Here is a 24,289-nt window from a genome sequence, read left to right as displayed (position 1 = left end):
TAATAAATGAAATAAAATGAATTTCTAAATCAAACCCTCCAAGTGCACGCTGACATGTGACGTCATTAACGGCCAATATTCAAGATGGCTACCCGATGCGAGGGAGATGATTTTGCAAGTAACGGAGCAAAACTGTTATTAACCTATTTAACAAAAGTCGAGAGAACCACTATTTATTCGCAGTGCGTCGAAATAAATGTTTTTGTGTTCTCTAACTTCTATTTTGCAACCGTGTGTGCTCTGGGAGGACCGCTTCAGGATGTAGAGGCAGTTTGGCGCGTTACTTTTATGCTAACGTTAACGGACATTAGCTCCAAAGTAACGTAACGTTGTGACTGAAGCCTTTGCCTGACAGTCACCAGAGAATGCACATTGGTCCAGTGAGTAAAAAAGTGGGAATTCTGGTGTTTTATCTGCTCCTGCAGGATTAAGTATTGAGTTACACTACAGCTATCCAAGTTATTTTTTCAATTTGCACATCCCTGCATAAGAGTTAGTACATTTCTTTTGAATTATTCATGATTATGTAGACTTGATGCATTTTATACTGCATTGATTTGAAAGACGTGAGTTAAGGTATTTTAAGGAACATATGGGCATCATTTGAACTTACTAGGATGCTTCCTTATTAAACTCCCTTAGTGGTAACATTAATCTACATACATTTATGTGTTTGTATGTCTGCAGGTGTTTTCTGAGTTCCATCGTCATCATGACTAATGTTGAACCTATGGAGCCAATTCAACTGTGAGCTTGACACCACAGCTGATTGTCCTGTCCAGGTGGAGGGCCTCACAGATGGGCAAGACAGCAGAGGCACTGCTGAGATCCTAGGATTTATGACTTGGTGAGTGTAAGATTAATTTTGCCATAGCCACAATGTAGATCACATAATGTGTGGTCATTACAGATTAGGACATCTCTGCAATACAGTTCTGAATTTGTGATGATTATGATGACATCTACTTTCAATGGTCATTTCACATTTGCACAGTTGTGTCATTTATTTATTGCTTTTTTTCCAGTACATGATGACTTTAAAAGTTATTACAAGCCTATTTAAAATGGCTATTTTTAGGCTGCACTGAACACCTAATACAAAACAGAGAATCCTCACTTTATTTTTTACTTCCAAGAGACTAATGCCATTGATGATTGTTCCCTGTTGTGATGGGAAAAGTCACTCTTTTGAAAGACTCGAGTCACCAAATCTTGTTCATTAAAATGAACTAATCTTTTTTGTGTCATTTCGTTCATTTTAAGCAGGCTGGTTATTGCGGCAATGCAGCCCTCTAGTGGGTAATTTTTAAAAACTGCGCAAAAAATTTGTATAATGATTATTTTGATTATCAATCTAGAAACAACATGATGTACACAAGAGACGCATTCTGTCATTAACAAGCTGGCACACAGCTCACCTGCTGCAGTGATAACGGATCGTGGGTGGAAAAATACGGGAAAAAGATGAGTTCTGTGTCATTTAGGCAACTTTATCAAACATACTGCTGATGGAGAAAGTGAAGTAGACGGGGATGAGAGAGACAGAGAGATGCGGGACAAGCCATTGTGTTTGCATTGAGAGACCAGAGGTGTAGGTGTGTGTAAATGTGGGAAGAGAAGTCCAACGTGGGTGCAAAGCGGGTATATTTAAAATTATAATATTTGTGGGGATTAAAAACTGCTTTCACAGGGTAGTATAATGTGAAAAATTAAGACTAAGATTACAATCACGATGCCGGCTCAACATTGTGATGTCTGTCAGTCATCGTCTCGGTCCAACCCTAATTCATAGATTTTTTTTTTTCTTCCAGTCTATCTCAATAAAATGCTAAAATGTGAATTGTACAATAAGAGTTATTGGTGCTTTCAGTTTGTGGGGGCCAACGATTAAGCAGTGCATGACTTGCAACCTGTCTTTTGAAATTATCCTCGTAATTGGATTGTTATTTTGCAGAGATGAACCAAATAATTTCTGACACGCCTGTGGCTCCCCTCACTGTGGTCACTGACGACGCCCCTGCTGCGGTCCGCTTCAACCCTGAGAGCGTTTCTGTTCTGGTCGAAGAGGAATTTGTGAGTGACTATCCAAATAAACTAATTTACACATTCACCTTTGTTCAGAAAATTATAATGTCTTGATGATAGCAAACCACTGAAGCTGTGCCTAAAAGTACTTGTTGAAAGAAGTTTGAATGCACTCATGTACATAAACGGTTTGTTTCTGTGAAATATAGAAATGGTAGGAGATCTTACAAGTTTTGTTAATGATTGTTCAATAAAGAAAACTTGACTTGTAGTAATGGAGTTGTACTTGTAGTTTTGAGAATTACTGAGCATTTGGGTTTACAGGTTAAAAGATGGCCAAAAGTGTGTCTTTGTAATTGCTAATTTGTTTTTGTATGTTTTTTCTTTTTAATTAAACGTTTTTCTTTCTTTCAAATGTTGTTTATGTTTCAATCTGTCCTAAAAAGACGTGGGAAAAAAATATTGACTTGTACTTTTGATTTGATGTGTTTTCTTTTAAAGTTAGTAGTACTCAATGTAATTTAGGCAATCCGTTGCCACAAATATTATAACATATAAAGTTCTGGGCTAAATTATTTGAGTATGAGAAAGTCCATGTTTTTGAGTTAGTAGTAATTGAAAATATCAAACAAGAAACTAATAAATATTGAGTTTATTGAACATGAAACACTGGGTTTCATACTTAAAATGATAAATTTTTGTCAAATGAATATTTTAGAGTTGCGTTAACTATAAATATTTGAGTTATGTCAATCAGTAATTTTATCCAACAGTAATCAAAAAGTATATGTTATCCAAACTCTGGAATCTATTATCCTAAAGAAGGTAGGAGCTGGAGTGAAAAGATGAAAGGAGGCCAATTCAACATTTATGATTTTAAATAGAACTACCATTTTTCTCCATAATTTAATATGCAGCATATTATGATAAAATTATCATCATATAATGCTGTAAATAAACATGTGAAAAGAAAGAAGCTTTTGCTTAAACACATTTCTTAAAATGATGCCTCTTTTTATCGTAACTCTAAACAAAAATGCCTAACTCAATTCTCACTTCTCACACCCGACACATTGTGTTCAGGCAAATAAAGCTCTCCACTCAAAACCATTCAATCTTGCTGATAAACTGAACTTTGACCTCAGACATGACACAAGCCCCCCAAAACAAAAACATGACAATACAGTCTTAAACACTGGTGAGATTAAGTTAAAAAAAATACTTCAAAAACTGGTTAAAAGTAATGTAGCTTGTGGTTCTCCACCTGAAAAACCTTTTCACATGATGAACATAACAAAAGAAACAACAAATATATCAAATATGGGGGTGCGCTGGGTGCTTTTTGCCCTTTGATGCCCAAAGTGCCCTTTTATCAATACAAAATTTCCTTATTTTTACATTTGTATAGGCCTTTTTGTAAAGGCCTGCCCAATCAGACTAGTAGTAAAATTAATGAATAATAATTTCGCAGTAAATAAAATGACCCACATTCCCGTTCAGACACTGTTAATGATTCAACAGCTGTGACTACAGGACACCTTCGATACTGCCAGTAAGAAGGGTTTACCGCAATGTGCTCATTGTGGGGGTTGTTGGATGTATTTTACAAGAAAGACGCAAAAAGAGCATGCACAGTTGTGTATATTGCTGTTTGTCTCCTGTAGAAGTAACGTTAGCTGCCGGCTAACACTATGCTGACAGCTAATGATACTTCTACACACATAAACAAAGGTGCTCTGTTCACTTTGTTCTTGCTGAGGGGGAAAAGTTTCACGGGCGTCGAGAGGTCTGCTCTTTTATGTGATTTGACTAAAAACTTTTCACTTGAACTAGGATTATTACAGGAGCCTAATAATAAAACCAAGTGGTAAAACAGGCTTGTAGCCTACTGATACTCTCTGGACGGCCCTGTTTGTTTTTATGATTACAGTTTAAATTGAGCTATTCTTTACACAACAAACGTTTTTATATTTGAAATGCTATTTTGTGAGTTGGGGGAGTTTTGTTTGAGCCATCTATGACCATAAAGAGGTCTGATGCTGATCTGTGTCTTCATATTTCCTTCCTAATGTGGACATTGCTTAAACCGCTGCGTGTGTGTTTGTGTTTCATGTTTTTAGATCCCGGTGGGGACTGTAACTCATGGGGACTCGTGTCACAGTGGGGAGAAGACTTGCGGTATCCACGGGTAGAGACTGTTGTTTGTGGGTTGGGTCTTGGTTTTATGGTTCAGGTTAAAATTACGTTGGTTAGGTTAATGCCAAGGTTAGGGTAAGTCACTAGGGAATGCATTATGTCACTGAGATGTCGTCACAAGAATATGTAGGAACAAACAAGTGTGTGTGTGTGTGTGCGTCCTCAGTGAAGTGTATCAGTCTCTGCAGTAGCTTCCAGCTGCAGCAGTCAGTTCAGTTTCTGTTCAGTCTGACTGAGGGAGGTTTTTGTACAACGCTTTTTCACTGTGTGAACACATGCTGACTGTTGATATAGTGTTGACTCATACAGTAGTAAACTGCTGCATCTTCAGTCTGGACTCCACTGATGGTCAGAGTGAAGTCAGAGTTTGATCCCCTGCCTGTAAAACGACCTGGAATCCCTGATGCTCGAGCGCTAGCCTCGTAAATGAGGAGTTTAGGAGTTTCTCCATCTCTCTGTTGGTACCAGGCTAAACGGTGGTTGTTGTTCCAAACATAAACATCCTGACTGGTCCTACATCTGATGGAGACGGAGCCTCCCAGAGCAGAGCTCACTGCTCCAGGCTGAGTCACTGTGACCTGGCCTCTGGACTCTGAGGATACAGAGACAAAAACATAAAGCAGCGTCATGGTTTTGTGGGCTTCATTTCAGAGGGACGGATGTTCATAGAGGAAAGGAGTTTGATTCTCTGGACTTTACCTGTGAAGCAGCAGCAGAGGAGAGTCCAGATGAGGACGCAGATCAAAGTCATGTTTTTGATGAGGAGGATTTCTGTGGCTTCTGTTGTCATGAAGGACAGCTGTCAGTCATCCAGTGTTCAACTCTCAGGACTATAAACTCTCCCAGAGCACTGGAGCATGGTGCTGCTGATGCAAAGTGGCTCTCTATGGAAATGCTCTGACTCCAGCAGGGACTTACTCTGATGATGCTGTTGTCAATTTAGTATTCAGTTGTTTTAAAACCTATTTTACATGATTTTTGGTTTCATCCTTCTAGATATATTGTTTCAAAATTCCCTCTGTCTTATTTAAATTCATTTTAATTTAATTAAATAAAAACATGTGACATCTTGATGTCACATTTCCTATAAGGCTGGTTAAAAGTTAAAATTATTAAACATGAATGCATCAGAGGAACAAACTGTCAGTTTTAACTTAACTTTATTTTTAGTACTTAAACTGTCTGTTGTCATGGTTCAGCAGAGATGCCTGCATGTTACCATGGTTTCAGGGCTCAGAGAAGGGGAAACTTAACACTTAATTTTCATATGTATAAATGTCTTTTAATCTTTAACTCTTTGTTTGTAATATGCTGACGATTTACTGTGTGTTGTTATTGTTGATCAATAAGCATCAGATAAAAAAGCTTCCATCCAAACATATTGTCTCTAAATTTGTTTTCACTGGGAGGAGAGCAGGAGCCCCGGGTTGCTGGAGAAGGACGACTGCTACAGCTGGAGCAGCACCCTGTCACACAGGTTGGGTACTACCTCTTCCAATCACACGCATTCGCTTGCCCACTGAAATTTTTAGCGTGCACGAAGCCGACCAATAGGACGTCGCTACCAATACTTAATTGACATATACATAGCAGTGTCCCTACTGCCTCAGCATCCTTTTTTCTTCAGCATACGGTGAACTGCATACTGAATTCACCAACTCCAAGAATGGAGCCGCCATTTTAAATTCATCTTTGCACCCAGACGAATCCAGGCCACCCGTCAGCCGACCTGCAGCTGGTGAAGAGAGCAACTGGCCAAGTAACCGGTTATGGAGGGAGAGAGGCCGGCAGACGCTGCCACATCCCCCTGTCTCGTGTTCAAGAACCATTGTTTTACATGTGTTGCTTGTGTACACTATGGTAAGGCTTTTGAGAATGTGGAAACCGTTTTTACTACGCTAAGTTAACGGCTCACCCCGCGGCCCCCACCGCTCTCCCGGCCAGAATCAAGTGAGGCGGAGGGTGAGGCCCGGGAGTCCACCCTGCTAGCCTGTTTGCCCGGTCTGCGCTGCTATAATGGTCTGCTTCCACAACGTGACAAGAAATGAGCTGCTCTTACCGTGGAAACGGCACAGTGCGGCAGTCTACTGTAACTCTGCATTTCCAGCGCGCTCATGAGGACTCTCATGGGCAGTGAAAGCGTATTACATCACACCACCCTGCCAACATCTCTTTGGCCGAGCGGTCAGTTAGGCTATTCATAGACAGTGTATTACTGGACGAAGCCACCCGCTGATTTTAATGGAGAGCAGTGAAGCCACTTTTGGACCAATAAAATACTACTACAGGGCTACTTCCTGTTGGCAGCAGCGCATGATCACGCAGCATAACCGTGGTTAAATGACGTAGAACAACGGCAGAAACGGAGTGGACTTCCTGGCTGCCGAGATCCATCAACTTATGCTGAAGCAGGCTGTCTTATGGCATCCCTGCACATGACATGCACAGAGGTCTTACTCCATATACTATATGGTCTCTAGAAAGACGAGAGGCTTCTGAGCCACCCTGGATCTCCACCACTTGAACCAGCACAATGGACAAAAGCTGTTTCCACATGCTGACGATCAAGAAACTGCTGGAGCTGCTACAGCCCGGAAACTGGTTCACCGCCATCGACCTGAAAGACGCCTATTTCATGTTGAGGTGACACAGTAACAGGGAGTTTGTTAGCTTTGCCTCTCATGGAGTAGCCTATGAATACAACAGACTCCCCGTCAACTACTCGCTAGCCCGCCACACGCTCAGGAGATTGCATGGACACTGCACTGCAATCATTACGCGAGCAGGGCTTGAGGGTTCTTTTCTACTTAGACAACCTCATGGTCATGGAGAGATTGAAACTTTGGGTGATCTCCACACAGCACAGCCTGGGGTTTGCGATCAATTGGGAAGAGAGCTCTCTCCAGCTGTTGCAGCAAGTGGAGTATCTGAGGATTGTGCTCAACGCCACCACCCTGAGAGCGTATCTGTTGGGACAGGCAACGCTTCTTGTTGTGGTCCACAGGCTGCAGCAGGGGACAGCTGTGACAGGCTATCAGTGATGATGCTGTTGGGCCTCAGGGCAGTAGTCCATCAAGTGGTCCCTCTGGGCAATGGGGGTGTTGCTTGGCAGGGTGTCTTCATCTGTGTCAGTCTTCATAGATGAATCTCTGACCGGATGGGGAGGGACCTGCCAGGGGAGAGCAGTGAGTGTTGTGTGAACCCCCGTTAAGAGCCGAGGGGGCCACACACCATACATCCACAATCCCCTCCAGGTTGTGTTTCTAGTGTAGTGGTGTGCTTCCAAGTCCAATCCACGGCTCTGTTGGCGATGGCGGTGAATCTGGGCTTGCTTCGGGAGAACGGAGATGGATCTGTTTTTCCAACCGGCACAACACCCACTACCCGCTGTCGTTTTTTGATTCAGCCAGCCCACCCCTGGGGGTGGCCAGGAGGCCCCCTCCAGCACCATCTCATCCCTTCAGTTAGGTGAGGGGGGAATGGTGGTTCATCATTCTGGTAGAAGTGATGCAGCCAGACAGTGACAGAGCCCTGGCCTGTACCTCTGGTCTGGGGGGGCTCTGTCACATGGGTGAGGCATCTTAGGCGCAATGTTGGTGTTGGACCAGCTTCTCTAGGTTTGGCTCCTGAATGGGAGAGGGAGACACAGGCTGGTCTATGTCGTATAGACCATCCAAGTGGCGGGCAATCTCCATCACTTGTTGCTGCAAAGCTAAGTGGTTGGGCTTTCAGAGCAGATGCATTGAGATGGAGACGGGTCTGTCTACCTGTTTGGAGGGATCCGTTTTCTCTTTCCTGCAAGGTCTGATGGAGAAGGGGCTGTCGCACTCAACCATCAAGGTGTACACAGCAGCTATCTCTCCTGTCACAAGGGGTTTGGTGACAGAACAGTCTTCACCCACCCCGTTGTGATACGCTTTCTGCAGGGTGTGAGAAGACAGCGGACGTTGTCGTGTCTCTCAGCGCCTCAGTAGAACTTGCTGGTTGTGCTGGAGGCTCTAAGGTCTGCACCTTATGAGCTCCTGGAGTAGTCCTCATTAAAATCAAGGCCGGCCCGTGGCATAGGCGACAGAGGCAGTTGTCTAGGGCGCAAAATGTCAGGGGGCAAATGTCAAGAGAAAGTTTTCGACTCCACCCAGCTGATGCGACACCGGTGATTTTAATCATGTGCCCCTCACATTGTAAGTCCAGACAGTAACGTAACTGGTAGAGTTTTGCAATATAAACATCTTAAAACTGAAGCATACCCTTGTTATGTTTGGGACTGTGAGCTACACTTTATCAGAGTTGCTGAAATTAACATGTGAACCTGTTGGTTTCGGTTTCACATGCAGCATGCAGTCTCAAGTTGGCTTTAACAGTCCCTTAACAGTCTTAAGGGGCCTATATACCAGCGGAGCAATAACGTAATGTACAGCAGATTATAAGACACGTAGAATTAAAAATATTTAAATTCTCATTAAATGATTATGTTAGTCTCGTAGTATTGCTTTTTCTTCTAGACATGTCAGAGAAAATGATATGTGGAGAGATCCTGAATGAGTAGAGAGTTTTGAACATGAGTAGTACTCCTGCCGAAACACAGAAGCTATTAAAGTCCAAGAATTTATAACTGAATTAAAATTAATTGATTTATCATTGAGGTGAAAAGGTCCCACGTATTTAAAGAGGTTATTTTCCAAAACAGAGACTCAAAAGAGTAGGGGAGGCTAAGCATGTGGACTCAGCAGGGATTTTAGATAAGTTGATCTATAGGATAAAACATATTTAAAGCAATAGCTGCAGAATTCCTGAAAGCCTTACTGCATTATATTCTATAAAATTTCAATATTTTGAATTGTCATCTGCAGCCTGGATATTGTGTTTCCCTAATAAACCATAAATTGGTGCAGATTTTGTTTTGCAGGGAAAGTCCTTAATACTTAAAATTTCGTGGGGATGGCCCTCCTGTTCATTTGTCCACTGTTGAAACTCAACCAATGCTCTTGCATTTCAGGAAAATTACCTCATAAATAAACAGAATTTCCCCGCTGGGGAAAATGCTATCTCTCAAACAGCCTTGCTGCTAGCTCTCACCTCTGCTAAGAAGGCGAGTGCGCCCTGTCGGTTCACCCCAGAAGCATGCTGCTTCATGGTGACCACAGTGCAGCCGGATTGATACAAAACCCCTCCTTTGTTCTTAAGAACATAAGGAGCATGTTCAGGTCCAGGACAATAAATCTGGATGCCTTCCACCACCCTACCCCACTTAGGGTACAGGGAGGGGAGATTGCATCTGCTGTGTCCAGTGTGTGTTCTAACGTCTTATGTAGAGCACACTGCCACCATTTGACACACTAGTCAGCTGTTTGTCGGTAAAACCTGTGTGAGATAGAACGAAGGTTACGATATGGTAACCCTAGTTCTATAAGCACAGGCAGAGTCCTCCACTGATGAGCCCAGCCACTCCTACACCGTCTGCTGCAGAGGCGGGTGGATCCTGAGGCAGTAGGGGCATTGCTTTTTGTATGTCACAGACGTATCAGTAGTGACGTCCTATTGGTCGGCTACATGCACAATAGAAATTTCAGTGGGCAAGAGCGTGCATGTGATTGGAGGTGGTAGTGTTGTGGTGGCAGCCCGGCTGACGGTGAGTGCCCTGTTTATTTCTCCTTTTTTCTTGTGATTCTGTTTTCCCCTTGTGTTTTGGCCTGCCTGTCTGTGTCTCCTCTGCTTTTACATCTGTTGGGTTTCTGTTTGGTCCAGGCCTGTGCTCTTATGAAAAGCGCTCTGAGATAACTGTTGTTGTGATTTAGCACAATATAAATAAAATTGATGCTCACATCATTACATCGGTTAGATTCTTCACAATTCAATCGTTCAGTTCATTTAACGGAAACAACAAGCACCAAAGTCTAATTCTTAGAGATTTACCAGTGTAACCTGGATGGTGCCAGAGATGGATAAAAGTGCAGACTCACATTACCTTTGAAGCGCTCCTTAAGTCTGAATGTGTCCGTTCCTTGATTATTTATATTCCTTCAGTCTGTAAGTGTCCACTGATAAAAAGAATAAAAAACAGCTTTTCATAAAAATGTATCCAAGTTGTGAATCCTGTCATGTGAAGTTCATCACTCTCTGTCTGCTAACCTCTGCCATACTTCTCTAATCCTGCACCCTGTTGTTGTTATCGTTACGTTACTGCATTCAAAATAATACAGCATAAGCCATCTGTCAGAGCTAGATCAAATGAATGACGTGTGTTTATATTATTGGATCATTTTTATTCAAGTAATATTCTGTTTGAATTAAACTGTTTCATAGTAGCCTATTTCAGTTTTGTGCAATTAAAGTCCTGTCCCATGGATGCATGTCCCAAATAAAGGCAAGTTCAATTCAGTGATTTTAGGGGAGACTCCTTGCCTACTGTGAACTTATCTCTGATATTTGATTATATTTCTAGCATTTAGTATACCCCTGAAATTTCATTACACATTAAAAAGGTTATTCATAGAGGATGAAACAATTCCCGGTATAATGACAGTTAATATTACCGTACAGATTTTAATTACCATGATAAGTGGGTTTCGGTTCCCGCACTATAATAAACTCACGGCAAATACTGTCCAGCATCAATTTTATCCCTGGTATTCATTATACCCTTTTTAATTATATTTCTGATCTTTGCACTTTTATATTCATAACAATATCTGTAAATTATATATCCAGTCTACAGTAATAGATTTTTCCATATAACACAGAGGAAACCCACTTCATTATCTTCTTCTTCTCAAAAATGCTGCAGAAGTTAGATTACCTATCTATCAAATCCATTACTACCAGGCCAAAGTATCTCTTTAGCAACATTGTTAGTGATCTAGTATATAGCAAAGTGAATGTGAAAAAAAGTTTTTCTAAAGGTTTTTGCTCAATACCCACATCTTATATGTATATGTGGTAGAACAAGTAAAGCGTTCCATTACCTGCTGTGCTGTGGAGACTCCATGAAAAAGATGTGTAATTTGATCTCTGAGAAATCTGATGTAATCAGTGTATGCGTGTGTGTGTGTTTGTGTGTGTGTGTGTGTGTCCTCAGTGAAGTGTTTCAGTCTCTGCAGTAGCTTCCAGCTTCAGCAGTCAGTTCAGTTATTCAGTCTAGTCTGACTGAGAGAGGTTTTTGTACGACGCTTTTTCACTGTGTGAACACATACTTACTGTTGATATAGTGAAAACTCAGACAGTAGTAAACTGCTGAATCTTCAGTCTGGACTCCACTGATGGTCAGAGTGAAGTCAGAGTTTGATCCACTGCCTGTAAAACGATCTGGAATCCCTGATGCTCGATTGCTAGCATAGTAAATGAGGAGTTTAGGAGTTTCTCCATCTCTCTGTTGGTACCAGGCTAAAAGGTGGTTGTTGCTTGAAACATATACATCCTGACTGGTCCTACATTTGATGGAGACGGAGCCTCCCAGAGCAGAGCTCACTGCTCCAGGCTGAGTCACTGTGACCTGGCCTCTGGACTCTGAGGATACAGAGACAAACACATAAAGCAGCGTCATGGTTTTGTGGGCTTCATTTCAGAGGGACAGATGTTCATAGAGGAGAGGAGTTTGATTCTCTGGACTTTACCTGTGAAGCAGCAGCAGAGGAGAGTCCAGATGAGGACGCAGATCAAAGTCATGTTTTTGATGAGGAGGATTTCTGTGGCTTCTGTTGTCATGAAGGACAGCTGTCAGTCATCCAGTGTTCAACTCTCAGGACTATAAACTCTCCCAGAGCACTGGAGCATGGTGCTGCTGATGCAAAGTGGCTCTCTATGGAAATGCTCTGACTGACTTCAACAGGGACTTGGATTACTCTGATGATGCTGTTTATCAATGGATCAATACTCACATATTGTGTCTGATATTTGAAATTTGATTTATTCACAGCAATTCTTGAAGTCTTCAGTGTTGTTAACCAGACTAAATTCCCCTCCACTTAAAAATCTTGTTGCACTTCTAAATTTTCTACATTCGTATCAGTTCATTGTGGAAAACTATGTTGGATTTCTCTGTACGAAGAAAATACATTTCAAAATGTAGGTTTTAACATTCAGTCTCAAGGTCAGTGCCATTTTCTTTTGATTCAATTTATAATGTGTATAGTATTCAATCTTTCTTCCAGACTAATGATTTTAAAACCATTCTAAAACCAATTTGTTTGAAAAAGTAGTTGAGTAGGTAACAATGTTCATTTGAATGTTTCAGTGATGATTCCTGCTTACATGAGGAGAACAAACACATCATCATCATGTAGGAGGTTTTTGCTTGAGACAAGAAATATTTAAGATAGTTAAACCAATATAAGCCTTACAGTCTTCACCATATGTGAAATATTTTAAACTCTGAAATTCAGAAAGTTTAATTTCAAAATAAAAAATATATACACCTGAATAAAAGTGTGCTAGTGTTAAATTTTATCTTTAGTGCTGAAAACCGTCTGTTGTCATGGTTCAGCAGTGATGCCTATATGTTGCCATGGTTACTGAGCTCAGAGAAGGAAGTGAAACCAGTTTCATCCAGTCTGACGAAGACCAACAGAACTTGCAGCCTCCTCTGCTGCAACTAACAGGATGTTTAGTTTACCTCATATAAACTTTATTATCTCTCTTTCCAGTGGGTCGAGTCGTTCCAGAACACTGAGGAGAAGCTCTCTGTGTCTTAAAACAAACAAACAAAAAAAAAAATAAACATCTATCGCATTGCGTTTACATTTATAGTTACAAGAATAACTGCTGAGATATGTAGGGGTCTTCATTGAAAAGAGTAGATAAATTAAATCCCAAAAAAGTGAGTTTAAGTCGAGGAGGTGGACGTGCTCAGCGTAGTGGACAATGACTTCCGGGTGTCGGGGCGGCGTCATCAGGCGGCGACAAAAACTTTCACACTGAACCTTCAGGTATGAATGCATCAAAAGAACAAAATGTCACTTAATTTTTTATCTTTAGTACTGAAACCTGTCTGTTGTCATGGTTTCTGAGCTCAGCTGATGTGAAAAGAAACCCTTGTTTTACATATGACTCAATATCTTTAACTCTCATTTGTAATTTACTGAATGTTTACTGTGTGTTGGATGCTGCCTTTTTATTGTTGATCAAAAAGGCACAGACAAAAAAAGTTTTATCCAAATTCATGAAAACGTCACATCTGCTCTCTCTCTGTCTCTCTCTCCTTTTACACATGTTAACATTAATTTTCTTGTTGTGTTATTGGTGGTTTTAATAGTTCAAAACAATAAAAAATTTCATCAAATAGCTTTCCTTGTGGATTATGTTCATAAAATTGACAGGTTATGATTTTTTTTTTGCCATTCATCTAATATTACCAGTCATTTCAATAAGGTATGAAGACACAGTAATAACAAGACTGTCTTTTTAAAATATTACTTCTTCATTCTTTAATGACTGGGGTAACACTAACAATAATGATTAAAGCATTTTAATATAAAACCACCCATTTATCTTGTATTACAGGAGATTCCTCTTGATGAAGATCCACATGTTGTTTAGACTTAATTTGTACTCAGAAATGATGGTAAATTTTATTTCTCTGATCAAAAATAAGAATGTCGTGAATTGTATATTTTAGCATTAGAAATAAAGAGCAGGATATCAACAGCTTAAAATGATACAAACAGACTTTGATGTAAGATTTTACAGTTTTTCTATAAACAGGCTTTTGAACTAAAATTTCAAAACCATAACTTAATTTTTCAAAAAGCACAGCCATTTCTCTAAACTCTACACACAAATCCTTAAATTTTTCATTGCCTTCACCTTGTGGTCATTGAGAAAGCACTGACATTCGATATTGTTCACTCAATCAGGACAGGTTGAGCTCATTTAGCACACAGCTACCCAGGTGGAAACACAAACAGTCAAAATTGATAACACACCAATCGGAAGCTGCAATAGATAGATAAAAGGGCCAGAGTCAGTTCATTCAGTTTTGGAGCAATGGATCCAGAGAAATCTGAAGGAAGAGGTGTAGGACACTAGAGAGGGGGAAGAGGAGCAGCAGTATGGAGAGGAGTAAGAGGTGAAGGAAGAGGAACAGTAGGAGTTGGAGGAGGCTATGGGATGAGAGGAAGATAAGGAATTGGGAGGAGGTGGACCAGGAGTAGGGCGGAGGAGGAGGGTAGAGGAGGAGGAGAATCACTGGCCTGTCTCAGACCAAAGACAGCACCAGGGGCAGAATCATTTCTTGTTTGGTGTGCTGTACAGCACACTTGAGAATAAAAAATATGCTAATGTTTACATTTGTTGTTTGTTCATCACGTGAAAAGTTTTTTGAGGGGGAGAATCACAAGCAATATTACTAATAACCATTTTTTTAGCATTGTTTTGAATTTATCTCACCAGTGTGTAAGACTGTGTTGTAGTGTGTGTGTTTTTGAGGGCTTGTGTGTTATGTCTGAGGGGAAAGTTTGGTTTTTCAGCAAGATAGAATGGTTTTGAGTGGAGAGCTTTATTTTGACCTGAAAATAGGATGTTCTGAGAATTGGGTGAGAAGTTGTGGATTTGTGTTTAGAGTTTCATGAAAAAGAGGCATAATGTTAAGAAATGTGTTTATACAATCGAGAAAAACTGTAATCTACGGGCCTCTGCAATTCCACCTCAGGGACTCATATTTAAATTATACACTTGTAAGTATAGTTTTATGGTTTCATGACTTCAGTTGATAATGAAACGTTTTTAAAATTACATTAGTTTGTATATTGTTGAAAAACAGTTTTGTTTGGGCCATCTTTGGTTATGAAGGTTTCTGGTGCTGATCTGTGTTCATATTTTCTTTTAACTGGAAATCATTAAAATAGCTGTGATCCAGTAAGAGGCTGAGGTCAAAGGTCATGAGCAATACCTTTCTCATGGCAGTTTTTCACAATTGCTAAAGACACTAAATCGACAAATGATTTTAGGCCACTGAGCATTGGGTTCAGAGAATGGCCTTTGGAGTTCTGCATCTGTTCTTCTCCTCTGAAAATGTCAAATATTGTTTTTTCACGACTTGCTTGGATCTCGATAATTGCCCATTGCTGTTATATTATTTGTTGTTTTGATACATGTTCATTGGTGGTTAGAGCAACAGTGGCATGTTCAATCTATCTGATGAAATTGTGTGTGTGAAGTATGTGTGTGTGTGTCCTCAGTGAAGTGTATCAGCCTCTGCAGTAGCTTCCAGCTGCAGCACTCAGTTCAGTTTCTGTTCAGTCTGACTGAGGGAGGTTTTTGTACGATGCTTTTTCACTGTGTGAACACATCCTGACTGTTGATATAGTGAAAACTCTGACAGTAGTAAACTGCTGCATCTTCAGTCTGGACTCCACTGATGGTCAGAGTGAAGTCAGAGTTTGATCCACTGCCTTTAAAATGACCTGGAATCCCTGATGCTTGCTGATTACCAAATTTAATAATCAGTTTGTGAGTTTCTCCACCTCTCTGTTGGTACCAGAATAAATTGTCTGAATTCAAAACATCCTGACTGGTCCTACATCTGATGGAGACGGAGCCTCCCAGAGCAGAGCTCACTGCTCCAGGCTGAGTCACTGTGACCTGGCCTCTGGACTCTGAGGATACAGAGACAAAAACATAAAGCAGCGTCATGGTTTTGTGGGCTTCATTTCAGAGGGACGGATGTTCATAGAGGAGAGGAGTTTGATTCTCTGGACTTTACCTGTGAAGCAGCAGCAGAGGAGAGTCCAGATGAGGACGCAGATCAAAGTCATGTTTTTGATGAGGAGGATTTCTGTGGCTTCTGTTGTCATGAAGGACAGCTGTCAGTCATCCAGTGTTCAACTCTCAGGACTATAAACTCTCCCAGAGCACTGGAGCATGGTGCTGCTGATGCAAAGTGGCTCTCTATGGAAATGCTCTGACTGACTCCAGCAGGGACTTGGATTACTCAGATGATGCTGTTTATCAATGCATCAATCAATTTACCTGAGTATTGATAAGACATTTTTAAAAAACCTCTTGTTTAAAATATGTTATGAGTTATTTCAGTTAATTGCTAGAGAAAAAAATGTACCAGCAGTATTCCCTTTACACAACAGCAATAAAATATTTCTTGTAAATCTCAACTTAAACATTAATGTGATCAAATCAAATATTAAACCACAGCTATTTACCACTGCCAGGGAATTACCTTTTATCTAGCTTGTTAAAACAAGTTACCATCAGAGTCCAGTTTTCTTGGGATTGGGAACATAGAAACAGTCTATGTTCAGTAGAAAGTGTCCCTGTTACAGTGAGGTGAAGTGGTCGAGCACAAGGTGTACTGGGGTTCCCGTGAAACTGTCGTGGTCGCGGTCGCCTCACGCACACGCCCGCCTGCTGCCAAAGTTGAATTGTCTTGAATTTTTTGTACACGATGCGCAGCACAAATCATTGGAAGAGAGACTGATCCTCGCTGTTTGTGAGTTTCCAGAATCTAAATAGTTATCAGGACATCAACAGGAGGGAATTCACATGGCAGAGAATCCCCGCAAAACTAAATGCAGGCCTATCAGGTAAAGTTAGTCTGTGTATAATTTTAATTTAAGTTAAAGGCTACGGCTGTGTAGCGCACAGAAGCCGTTGCCATGGTTACTATCCATAGAGTGCCGGCCGTTCACTCGCGGAGAGCTGTCTCCCTGTCTGTTCACCTGAGAACCTGCTGAAGCCTCTCTGCTGCTTGTTTGGGTTATTTTGCAGGCTGATCAACATCCCACCTCTCCTGTGACCCATGGTTTGATTGTAGGCCTATGTGTATTCAGAGCCAGTGAGCAACGGACTTTCAAAATAATAATTTTAAAAACTGTCACCGTTAATTAATGAATGCTTTAATGCGATAATAATACGTTGAGGCAGCCCTAAAATTAACATATCAAATTAAAACAGTCATATTTTCACACGTCAGCTGATAAAATGTTACAAACAGAAACTATTTTTGGTGAGTTTGTTTGTGTCAAAGTCAGAGAGCCGTGTCTCTCTACAGTGAGAGGTTTTTGTACGGCGGCTCAATGAGTTTGTATCACTGTGGTACACGTTCGGTGGAGGAACCAGACTGGATGTTGGAAGTAAGTCAAACCTTTAACAAAACTTTTATTTCAATAGCTATTTTTCAACGTTTATAATCAGCATGCCAGAAAACTGTTTGACTTTCCATATAATGTATAAAGTTTATTAAAATTATTTGCACTAAGAAACAAAGTTCACTTTACTAATAGAAATTTACCAACTCATTATATAAATAGTAAATATACAATATTAAGCCACAGCAGAAATCATTATTTCCAACCTTAATGGTAAAGTTGCATCTTGAGGGCTTGTAGCTTTAGTTCAGTCTGTCAAAGTCAGAGAGCCGTGTCTCTCTACAGTGAGAGGTTTTTGTACGGCGGCTCAGTGAGTTTGTATCACTGTGGTGGACTTTTGGTGGAGGAACCAGACTGGATGTTGGAAGTAAGTTTCTGCTCAAATACTAAATACAATATTATCAAGTCCTGCTTTAAATTCAACTTTTGAAAGTTTAAGACAGATAAATATCTTATCTTTTAATTATAAAACATTTAGTGTTCATGTTTTTATTTCTCTTCCTTTACCATGGAGGCTAACTCAGAGCAGCTTAACTAAACTGTGCCTCACACAGTCCTGTCAAAATGAAATATAATCAACTTGGAAGTGGAGAAAATATAAAACTTTAATCTTAATGTAAAAATGTTGAGTTTAGTTTAAAATGTTCACCACATAATGGCTGTTATTGTGATTAAATACAATTCACTTTCATGTAAAACTGAAGTAAATAAATATGAGTGTTTTAAAAATGTTGCCTATTGTTATGAATTTGAAAAAAAAATACAATATTTCCATATTAATAGTGAAAGGACAACTGGCACTACTTTCAACACAGTGGTCAGTGTATCTGTCAGTAAGTGAAGTGATACAGCTGAGCAGTGATACCTGTGTGACTGAATTTGCACTTGAAAAGTAACGACGTTTAAACTGTATCTAGTAGTTCAACTCATCATTATAGCTGTTAATGTAAGTGAAGAAACACTTTGAAATCCAGATGAAGAACATCTGATTGTTGTCAGTTCATTTCTGTTTTGGTTTCCACTGAATAAATTATTGTACAGTCAAGTTTTTTGATGATCTTCTTAAGAAAGTTTGTTATTTATTTCCAGTGTAGTTTGATATATTTCAGGTCGTTCTGTATGATGATTCTCTCTGTGCTGATTTGCATGAGAGGCTTTTTAAAGGGAAGTGAAACAATGTGTGAGTGAGTGACTGGTGGAGCAGAAAAAACATCTGACAGAAACTCCTTAAAGGAGAAAATCAGCTCTCACACAGTAAAGGTGTCCTCTAAGCTGATTGGTGTCTCCTAGGTGATGTCCGTCCCACCCTGACGGTGCTGCCCCCCTCCAGTGAGGAGCTGCAGCAGGGGAAGGCCACGCTCATGTGCCTGGCCAACAAGGGCTTCCCCTCAGACTGGAGTCTGGCCTGGAAGGTGGACGGCAGCAGCAGCAGCAGCTGGGAGGAGAGCAGGAGCCCCGGGGTGCTGGAGAAGGACGGCCGCTACAGCTGGAGCAGCACCCTGAGGCTCCCTGCAGACCAGTGGAGGAAGGTGGGCTCTGTGACCTGTGAGGCCACCCAGGGCTCCCAGGCTCTGGTCTCAGAGACACTGAGGAGAGACCAGTGTTCCCAGTCCTGACCTGACTCACTGGGACTCTGCTACTGGTTTTACTCTGCTCTCTGAACTCTGTAACTCTCTCTGTGTCTGTGTCTCTTTCTTTCCTTAAGTCATTCTCTAATCACATGTTTCATGGTTAAAGTTTGTTTACTGCATTTAATTTGGATTATTTCAACACAATAAAGACCAGTTCATTCAAATTTGTTGTTTTCATTTCTGTTATAGTGACTGTACTCTGTTACTCTGTCATCAGATCATATTAACAATATTCAACTTTAAGTAGTGAAGCTTCATTGATGTAATAATGCTCATGCTGTAACACTGTAAGAAATAAAAAAAGTTATTTCAAATTAAATAATATTTCATGATAGTTTTATTTTTTACCAACAAAGATGCATTTTCCTTCATTTTATCAGTGCAGGATTATATCTGAGGTAATTTCTTGTTCTCCTTGAGTCTCACCTTACAGAGTCTCTGTTTAGCAGAGACACTGTAAAGTTTCTCTTTATAGCTGCATTAAGAGAACTTTCTAAATGCAGGTATAAACAAGGTGTGAATGAAAGAATGAAAGCGGGTGTTTTCATGAATTCATTTAAAATGTAGTTTGTACAAATCTACATTACTCAATACAGTTTCAAGGATTAAAAATTAAATATAAAGTACTTTCAACGTCAGATGGTTCTTATCTCAGATTTTCAAACCAAAGATTTTATGTCAGTATTGCATATACCACACAGTGAGACATTGGTCTATTCTGATGGAGCATGCAGGGTGAAACAGTAAACACAAATATCAAATTTCCATCACATACTCCTCCCTTGTGAGCATTCTTTGGTCACTCAAGAATATACAGCATTACAAAAAGATCATCAGGTCATAGAAAGGCATCATGACGTAATCTACACCAGTTTAACCAAGACAACGAATCTGGGTCCTTCCTTTCATCACAGTTCTGCTGCTGCAACAATGGCATGTTCACTTGTTCATGGAGTGTGATCATTTGAATAGACACACATTTATCAATAGCTCTTACAGTCAAACCTCTGGCACATGGAATAATGCAACATCCACAGAGAGGTAACAGCGCTACAGCAATCATTAGGCCTGCTAGTATGGGCATCACTAAGGCTTTTTATTTAGCAAATACAGAATCAGACCAGTCAAACATATTAGTGTCCACTTCAGAGTTCTCTGCAAGTTCTTCTCGTAGCGAACGCATTCCTTCCAGCACTGGGGTCACCGAACCATCTGGAGCTGTATTGTTGGGCACAAACGTACAAGAGGAGTTATTAAAATTATCCAAGCATCCCAGCCTCTTTGGGTGCTTCTCTTGCCTCTAACACTGCTATGTGATGTCAATGCCTGTGTGTAGTTCACTGTGGTGTTCTGTTGTGGTGGCTTTTGTGCATCATGCTTGTGATCTAAGAACTGCAACAGAGGAACTGTTAATGCTATTGCAATGGCAGCAAACATCTGTGTTGTTCCTCGTAGGCCCACACATGTCTGGGTGTCTGACTGGGTCCCATGGATGTCTCCTTCCAGAGACAAACATGCTACTCACTCTTAAATCAGCAGTGGTGAGACCAGGAGTTTTCCCACTAGCTCCCTTGTGTTGATGTTTGCTGTCTAACAGCCTTTGAGTCTGAGACAAAGGGTGATTGTGCACGCTTGTTGATCTGTTACTGTTCTGGTGCAGGCACCTTCCTGCAGTGGCTGGTATGTATCCATGTAGCTCTTTCAGCCTCCACAACCACCACAAAACCTCCTGGCGGGAGACTGCATCGGCTTTGTTGCTGGAGAGGGAAAAACTTCTATCCATTTTGGAAACATATCAACTATCATCAACAGTACTTTTTTGCCTTTGCTTGGGTTTAGCTAAAACCTCCCTCATAAGGTGGTTAAATGGTTCATCTGATGGTGGATGTGCTGCTAATGAAACCTGTAATCCCCTCCCTGTGTTGTGTCTTAGGCAGATTGAGCATGTTTGACAAAAGTTGTGAGGGTGTGTTGTGAAACCTTTCATGAACCAGTGTCTTGCTTCACCACAATATTTCATTAGTGATACAGTTACAGTTTTACAACACCAGCACTCTGTAGTTTTCTAGTAAGGCTAAACTAAAAAGGAAGAAGAAGAATTGGTTAGTGTTAGATATTAGGCTCTGGCCGCTGCTCCTGTTTAGGAGAGGGAAAACTTTCAACAATGACAACAAGACAGTAATTCTTTCACGTGATGTTAGTTCAATCAATTATACGATCACGTCCCTCATTTCGCTGTAAATAAAAACAAATTATGGCACGTTATTCTGGGTGACACTCTGCTCTGTGTGTGTAAAACAGCCTCTCTGAATGAGTTTCAACCTTGAGCTTCCAGGCTGTCTGATAACACATCTCACACACAGACTTGTTGTTCACATTACATTCCATCTCCAACACTGAGCGACTTAGATTTGCATTCAGTTCCCCTTGTTCTCTGTGGAGGAGAGTGCATGGGCAAAACTCTGGACCATGTTTAAAAAAAGGGATTTAAACAATAAAATCAAACAACAAGGAACGAGCAGGCAGCAGTCTGTTCCTGTAAAAATGGCGCCAATCTGTTAGCGTGCATCACATTTTATCATCAACACAGCAGCAGCACACAAAGAAACATCCAGCATAACATAAAAGCAACAGACACAGCAAGCAACACGACAATAAGCACCGATCTGGTCTGCTTCCAAGATGTAGTGTCAAAACAGGTCATGTGATCGTCCTCTGGTCAGCAGCCTAAGTAAAAACGTAGTCATGTGTTTGTAGTACCCGAGTAAGGCAGACTATAGAGAGCCATTTCAGTCAGTGAGGCTCTGTCAGCTCAGCTTCGTCAGTTCAAGTTAGTCAAGAGCACTGTTAGTTTACCATGAATCATGAGAGAGAGATTTATCTCTCTGTTCATCTTTTTTAGTAATAGGATCTCTTGTCCATAAAATCATCATCATGATGATGGTGATTGGTTCTGGAATAGATGAAAAGGCTTGAATGCATTGGGAGAGAGAGCTTTACTCTCATTGTGATCGCATTCCCAGATAAGTTATTCTGTCTATTCGAATTGCAATTAGAGACAGACAGACTAACCTTGCGTGAGGCCATTGTGGGCGAACCGCTTTAGCAACACAATGGTCATCTCAGCATGCTGTGTGTGATGGACTCAGAACGGAAACCGACCAGCCGCGTGGGAAATATAAAATTTTAAAAACAGACGTTTGCCAAATCACCAACAGAGAAATGTGTAGTCTTTGATGTAAAGCTGTGAAACCTGCACTGCTCACGGGTGCACTAATGCATTTACCACCACTCTGTTGCTCTGTTGGTTGGCCTTCAGCACAATCTTTTTGAAAATGTGGGTGCGTACAGGTCACTCCAGCCTGTAGCAGCGAACAAAAAGAAAACATGTTTAATATTTCCAAGCGCTTCTTTTTTTAGTAAATATTATTTCACACATCAAATCAAATCAAACTTTGTGTTAACTATAGCTATAGACTCTCATTCAATTTGCACCTCAGACATGAGGTCACTACGGTGGCCTGTAGGTTTCAGGCCTAATACAAACACCACAACACAAATACAATTAAAGCTGCAAGCAGCGTTGGGCGGGCCCTCGCACGTGTAGCGCGTTGGTGTGTGAGACGGCCGTGTTGCATATTCTGGATCTCTGCCGGTGCAGCTGTGAATTTGCTACGCGCTTCTGACGCTGAATGAAGGTGTTTTACTGCACTTCCTGTGTCCCCTTTGTGGCACTACATAGCACTTGGCGCTATGAATAAATTAATATTGGCGTGTGGATGTCTTCGGGGTGGAACATTTATCAAGCACGTAAAGTTTTGTTCAGATGTGAGCATGTACACTGAAGTTACAACAACTTCCTGTGTCATGGCGAAGAGTTGATCTTTGACGCCACGCCACGGACACGCCCATCGACGAAAACTATGAATAGGGGGTGCTGCAGCACCTCCGCACCCCTTTGTATAAGTATAAAGTCATCTCCATGGTAACCTGAGACTCCTTGCTTTTTGTTTATGATGCTAATCTGCACAGACAGCTGTTTAATTCACACAAATATCCCGCTGTATATTATTTGACCAGAACAGAAGTATTACTTATTTATCAAACGGGTAAGTTCTTCTTCCACGTAGGCCTACATTTACTAATTTGGCAGACACTATTATGTGGGAAAAAGTCACCTGAAGAAGAAAGTTCTTTCTAAAATTTGAACCCAGACCTCTTGAATGTGGAACAACTACATAGTCGCTGTACTACTGTGTAGCCGTGTTCTGCAGACAGTAATCCACTGTTACTAAGCGTCTCTTTCGTTGTCAACTTCGGTTGTAGGTGGCGGTTGTATTCGTGTTGTGGCTTTTGTGTTCGTGTTGTGGCTTTTGTATTAGGCCTGAAACCTATGGGCCACCATAGGTCACAGTTTAATGTTTTAACCAGTGTACTCAGATTCCAACTTATGGGCCTGTTGTCAGTCAGCCAACTCCGGGCGGACTTCCCATCCCCAAATCCATCCGTTTCCAAATCACTTTGCTTCGCCATGTGTATATGCCCCCTTGGTACTGCTAAGATCAGAGAAGGAGAAAAAGAAACAAAACAACAGCGCAGCGCTCCTTGTCCAGATGTTGAAATAATTCTCTCTCTCTTTTTTTCTCACTGTCCCTGTTCCATAAATAATTAAAAATTGTTGCATCCTGTCCATCAGAACTGTGTACTGTGCAGTGTAATGAGTCTATGTGCATGTATCCAAAGGTCTCTTAGTGTGTGTGTGTGTGTGTGTGTGTGACATGGGGGTCACTCATTCAGTGCTCTGATAACTGAAATAAGTGTTTAACAACTATGTCATCGAAATTCATTATTATGATACCTTATATGCAATACCTGCCGCTCTGTTGGGCTGTTTTCAACATATCATGTAGCAATATTATCCCCTGCTGGGGTTAAATTTACTAACAGCTACTTTGGCAGTTTGCTAAACTCTTTGTGGTTATCATTCATCACCAATGTAGGCTGTTCAAGCTCATCAGCATTTACTAATAAATTAATATAGTATTACTTTGTTTTTTTACCTTCAATTGCTTAAGATTTTATTTTTCTGTGAGAAATTGTGACTCACCCAGTGTGTGTGTGTCCCAGTTGTTTCCTGTCCCCTCCAGCTCAGTCCATTTGGATCTGTTTTGTATCTGTCCAGACAATCTCTGTGTACCAATGTCCATTTTTGTCCACCGGTCTCCCCTACTGTCCGTTTTCTCGTACCGTGGTTAATACAGAGTTCTTCAGCCCCTTTTGATGGCTATTTTATCACTTTGTCCTCTTTGTATAAATCTTCAGCTTGCATGCCCTATCAAATTT

At 40.9% G+C, this 24,289-nt stretch overlaps 1 long non-coding RNA gene and 2 gene segments (V, D, J or C); 1 reads left to right on the top strand and 2 right to left on the bottom strand.

Annotated features, from left to right (window-relative positions):
- Nucleotides 1–4,468: 4,468 nt before the first annotated feature.
- LOC119907474 lies at nt 4,469–4,972 on the bottom strand. The segment is given in 2 exon segments: nt 4,469–4,813; nt 4,921–4,972. Coding segments are annotated over 2 exon segments (384 nt in total).
- Nucleotides 4,973–6,754: 1,782 nt separating this feature from the next.
- On the top strand, nt 6,755–19,222 carry LOC119907614. The segment is given in 5 exon segments: nt 6,755–6,864; nt 7,628–7,689; nt 8,148–8,224; nt 17,631–17,682; nt 18,606–19,222. Coding segments are annotated over 5 exon segments (627 nt in total).
- Nucleotides 19,223–20,021: 799 nt separating this feature from the next.
- LOC119906768 lies at nt 20,022–24,283 on the bottom strand. Its single transcript, XR_005445026.1, has 2 exons — nt 24,054–24,283; nt 20,022–20,703 (listed from the first exon to the last, which is right to left on the bottom strand). It is a non-coding gene; the product is annotated as an uncharacterized LOC119906768 (long non-coding RNA).
- Nucleotides 24,284–24,289: the final 6 nt, after the last annotated feature.

The sequence above is a fragment of the Micropterus salmoides genome, unplaced genomic scaffold (genome assembly GCF_014851395.1).
Source record: "Micropterus salmoides isolate LMB-PRFRI ecotype aquatic unplaced genomic scaffold, ASM1485139v1 Ms_hic_scaffold_17, whole genome shotgun sequence".
Taxonomy (NCBI): domain Eukaryota; kingdom Metazoa; phylum Chordata; class Actinopteri; order Centrarchiformes; family Centrarchidae; genus Micropterus; species Micropterus salmoides.
The sequence above is the reverse complement of the archived record's forward strand: the minus strand, read 5'-3'. Positions and strand labels throughout refer to the sequence as shown.